This window comes from Hoplias malabaricus, chromosome 12, assembly GCF_029633855.1.
Source record: "Hoplias malabaricus isolate fHopMal1 chromosome 12, fHopMal1.hap1, whole genome shotgun sequence".
In the NCBI taxonomy this organism is placed as follows: Eukaryota; Metazoa; Chordata; class Actinopteri; order Characiformes; family Erythrinidae; genus Hoplias; species Hoplias malabaricus.
The window spans coordinates 385,726-390,611 of NC_089811.1; the positions used below are offsets into that span (position 1 = coordinate 385,726).

At 47.4% G+C, this 4,886-nt stretch overlaps 1 protein-coding gene across 1 annotated transcript; it reads right to left on the minus strand.

The window, feature by feature from the left end:
* Nucleotides 1–237: 237 nt before the first annotated feature.
* LOC136664101 (histamine N-methyltransferase-like) lies at nucleotides 238–4,453 on the minus strand. The gene is made up of 7 exons (XM_066641153.1): nucleotides 4,380–4,453; nucleotides 3,720–3,871; nucleotides 3,155–3,207; nucleotides 1,805–1,912; nucleotides 1,488–1,612; nucleotides 1,050–1,143; nucleotides 238–814 (listed from the first exon to the last, which is right to left on the minus strand). Exons 2-7 carry the CDS (start codon nucleotides 3,833–3,835, stop codon nucleotides 462–464), a joined length of 849 nt encoding a protein of 282 aa, XP_066497250.1. The 5' UTR covers nucleotides 3,836–3,871; nucleotides 4,380–4,453; the 3' UTR covers nucleotides 238–461.
* Nucleotides 4,454–4,886: the final 433 nt, after the last annotated feature.

Genomic DNA, 4,886 nt, shown 5'->3' on the forward strand with positions numbered 1-4,886 from the left:
CTTCTGTTCACGTCCACACGAGGGCGCCAGACTGGTTTTATAATCACATTTCATATATTCATCTTCACAGTTCCATACACTTACTCAGTCACACACACACTCACACGCTCCTCACAGACAGTGACCTGAGGTGGGATTCGAACCCTAAACTGTGGTCGCAATGTTTTTTGGAGAGAGTGTATTTCTCTCAGTGAACTCTGTGATGAGAAGAAAACGACAGTAAATCTCACTCTGACTTTGACTTTTTATTGATCTTTGTAGTTTTTACAGAAGCCACAGTCGGGACAAAGCTGATCACATGACCTCTGAACTGGAGACTTCAGAGGAGCAGGGACTAACCTTCAAACAAAACCAGAACTCATTACCACTCCCTTTATCAGCAAGTTTTAAAACATGGAGAGCCATGACCTCCATCCTGTAGAACACTGAGTCAGAATGGAGCTACAAGGTTTTTCTTAACGTTAAGCGTGAACAAGGAGGGCGCTGAGGCTGCAGTTAAACTTCACTCGTCCACCCTCGATGATGCTGCACTCGTTCTTCAGCAGCTGCAGGATTCCGGCTTGAACCTCGGGGGAGAAAGAGGAGTGGAAGCTCTCTCTGTCCGTCATGAAGTCCAGCAGCATCGCTCCGTCCCTGCTGCCCTCCACGAAGCACTCGCTGATGTCCAGGTAGTTTCTGAGCTCCAGCTCCTCGAACCTCAGCCCCAGAGCCTCCAGCAGCTTCTTAATGTCTCCGGCGGAGAGGTAGTCAGAGAGAGTGTTAGTGCACAGCTCTGTCTTAAAGGTCTTCCACATCTTCTCCCAGCCACTGTTAGCTGTGGGAGAGGGGTATGGGTTAAATACAGAGAGAGAGAGAGAGGGGGCAGAGAGAGGGAGAGTGGGGGAAGAGGGGGGGACAGAGGTGGGGGGGAGAGGGGAGAGAGAGAGACAGAGAGAGGGGGGGGATGGTGATTAAACACTCAGCTGCTGTTCTCGTTAATGTTTTTTTGTTATGATGTAAAAGTGATGAAGACATGACGCTCAGTAAAATCCCACTCTTATAATTCCCACCTGCTTCGTGGATGATGAGCATTTTCCCATTTTTCTTCAGCCGACTGTGGAAGAAGCTGAGAGTCGCTGAAGGATCGTCCACATAATACAACATCTACACACAGAAAAGTAGATTTATACACCTGTGCAATTCAGCGACTGATGAGTTACACTGTTATAACTATTTTATTACAGCCCTATAACTGATTATTACATCTGTATAACTGGGTAATACATGTGTTTGTATAAGGTGATCATATTACACTTGTACATCTGATTATCCCACCTCTGTTAAACACAAGTATTACTGAGTTATACAGGTGTAATGCAGTTTATTACATCTATGTAACTTATTAATATATGTGCTTAACAGTTGTGATTGTTATTACACCTGTGTTACAGATTATTACATATAGACAATGTGAGAGTGGGTGGTCAGAGGGAGGCTGAGACTGGGACCTGGATCATGTGAATGAGGTCGAACTTGTCGTCTTTAGTCTGGACCTGTTTCTCGTATTCAGCAGAAGTCACAGTGTTCCACTTAAAGGACACACCCTGGAGACTGGGGGATTTAGCTACGAGAGCTGCACACACACACACACACACACACACACACACACAGAGGTACACAGACAAAATAACAACTCATAAAGAGATTCACAAAAATTAAGACGAGAGAGTGTGTGTGTGTGGGGGGGGGGGGGGGTGAAAGTGGGGGGGTGAAAGTGTGTGGGTGTGAGTGAGAGTGTGTGTGAGTGAGTGAGTGTGTAAAAAACCTTTAAAATTCTGAGTGAGGTCAGCGCTGGGCTCCACGATGTCTACTCGGATCGGAGCGGAGGGAAGAACAGACTGAAGGAGTGATATCAGATACACATCCATCTCCCCTAATAAACACAAACAATACAGTATTAATAACAATAAAAATAAATATTTAATAACAATCAGAAACACTTTGTAATTGTTCATATGGAAAATAAACGGGACGTAGAGGCACCGTACAGAAGAGCAGATGCTCAGGCAATAGCCCTAAACAACACACACTCGCACAAGGAACACAGCCCTCGACACAGCCCTGGACACAGCTCTGAACACAGCCCTGGACACAGCCCTGGACACAGCTCTGAACACAGCCCTGGACACAGCTCTGAACACAGCCCTGGACACAGCTCTGAACACAGCCCTGGACACAGCTCTGAACACAGCCCTGGACATAGCTCTGAACACAGCCCTGAACACAGCCCTGGACACAGCTCTGAACACAGCCCTGGACACAGCCCTGGACACAGCTCTGAACACAGCCCTGGACACAGCTCTGAACACAGCCCTGGACACAGCTCTGAACACAGCCCTGGACACAGCTCTGAACACAGCCCTGGACATAGCTCTGAACACAGCCCTGAACACAGCCCTGAACACAGCCCTGAACACAGCCCTGGACACAGCCCTGGACACAGCCCTGGACACAGCCCTGGACACGGCCCTGAACACGGCCCTGGACACGACTCTGAACACGGCTCTGGACACGGTCCTGAACACGGCCCTGAACATGGCCCTGGACACAGCTCTGCAGCTGGGTTTGAATTTGAAACAAATCAGGAACACACTGTGGACCCTCACTTTACACAGACAGGACATTTTATACACCATCCACTAGATGGAGACAGTGCCTAACAGACTGTACATAAGAACCCCTTATGCGTTGGACTGACGGACACAGCCAGGGCGCTGCTGCCGAGATGTGGCTCTACTGCCCCAGTGTCAGTGCTGCTAACTGCATGTGAATGGGACACAACTGGGGGGAGCCTGCTAGAGCTGAGAACTGTCCAATAGGAACAGCTCTCGTTTTTTGGGAAAACAGGTTTGGCAGAGTGACCCCTCCTCTCTCTGTCTGTGGCCCCTCCCCCCTGCACTCCCCTCATCTCCTAACGCAGGTAAGTTATATTTATGCTTGAGTTTAACAGCTACCTTAATGTCTCTGGGGATGAGCTACTGGTTCACCACGTCACACTGAGAGCTCTGTGGAACACCCCCTGGCCCACTGTCCCCACTCTGACCATGGACTGACCACCCCACAGCCCACACCTCAACATCACTGAGTGTGTAAATATAGAAATATATCTACACACCTCCACCACTGCCAACACCCAGCACGTCAAAACTAGACTTCCCCTCCGCCATCCTAGAGAGAGATAGAGAGAGATATATAGAGAGAGAGGGAGAGAGAGAGAGATAGAGAGAGAGAGAGAGAGAGAGAGGGGAGAGAGAGAGAGGGGAGAGAAAGAGAGAGACAGAGAGAGAAAGAGAGGGAGAGAGACAGCAAGAGAGAGAGAGAGAGAGAGAGAGAGAGACAGACAGAGAAGGAGAGCGAGAGGGGAGAGAGAGGGAGGGGTGGGGTGGGGGGAGAGGACACACATGAACATAAATAAAATATAAACAGGTTTAAAGTTGCAGTCAGCCCATCGGTGCCTGGGGATCAGTTGGGGGTTAGGTGTCTTGTTCAAGGGCACTTCAGCTGTGGATGTTGAGGGAGGAGACTGCCTTGATTTACACTGACACCTAGTGGCTGGGTTGTGTCAGGGATTCTGTACTGATCCTGTTTAATCAAGATCGCCCCCATGTGGGGGACTGGGTCATTTAGGGAAGACAGAGCCACGATAAACACACTCTCACACACACACACCGAACTCTCACCTGCTCAGCTCCGGAGGGAGAACCGTGTCTATCAGCTTCTGAACGACCTTGTGTTCTCCGGAGCGTTCTAGATAATTCTGAAATCGCTGCACGTAACCGCCCTGATACCCCGCCATCGCTTCACACAGACCCTACTCCTGGAACAAAGAAAACTGCAGACACACCCACCCACACACACACACACACACACACACATGCACTTTATGTTCTGAAGATTCCAGAGACATGTGCAGCATCTGTGATAGTGTGTGTTTATGTTAATCTGAGTATTTTTACTTGTAAACTTCAGATTAATGAATACATTTTTTCTGGTCTAGTGCTTTTTTTATTGTTTTCACTTTTTTCACGTTTTTTTTATTAATTTTTGGTTCTGAAAACATTTGTGTTAAAATTAGTTTACACAGCTTTATTTTCCATTTTCCATTGTTTTTATAGCAGTTCACACTCGTTAATGTTTACAGAAGGACGCTTAGTGTTTAGACCCTGGTTTTGTAGAAATCTCAGATGCAGAGGAAAGGAGGAACTTCCTAAAGTTAAAGCTCAAAGTGCAAAGTGCATCAATGCAGTCACAGAATCACAGAAAGAGTAACTATTAACATAGATGCAGTTATAGAATTATATAATAACTAAAACATAGAAAATAAGTTTAGGAGCTTTTACCTCTGACCCTCGGGCGGTGAGTGTGTGCTCTCAGGCAGAGAGAGAGAGAGAGAGAGAGAGAGGGAGAGTGTGTGTGTGGGAGGGAGAGAGGGAGGGACAGAGGGAGGGAGGGAGTGGACTCTGGCACTGTAAAGGACACATGCTGCAGATTAACATGTCTGTATCATGACCTGAAAAATGATCTCAGACAGAGTTACATTATCACCATCAAACTCAAACGCTCTGCTGATTATTAATAACGTTAAACACTAAGTAAACCCTAAAAGATGTTATTAGAGTGCAGCACGTACTCAGACTGGGGCCTGACACTGTATCTTCTGGGTTCTGGACTTTGTCCAACCTTTAGTTTCAGTAATGAACTGTTGTGAAATGTTTATGGTGCTCTCTTTTCTCCTGAATCTGCACAGTGCTTTCTCACTGGTAGACGCCCCCCTCCCGTGCCCTTGAGTTGGTGTTTACTCAGTGTGTATTCACGTGTTGTGGTGATTACTCTGTGCATCTCTGTTC

Bases quoted from the DNA above. Each gene is read 5' to 3' on its own strand.
- LOC136664101 (XM_066641153.1), bottom strand. From the start codon at position 3,835: ATGGCGGGGTATCAGGGCGGTTACGTGCAGCGATTTCAGAATTATCTA. The intron at 1,913-3,154 runs GTGTGTAGATAT...TGTGTTTATTAG, and splicing joins GGGTGTTGGCAGTGGTGGAG to GGGAGATGGATGTGTATCTG. The intron at 1,144-1,487 runs GTCCCAGTCTCA...TTCTGTGTGTAG, and splicing joins ACCTCATTCACATGATCCAG to ATGTTGTATTATGTGGACGA.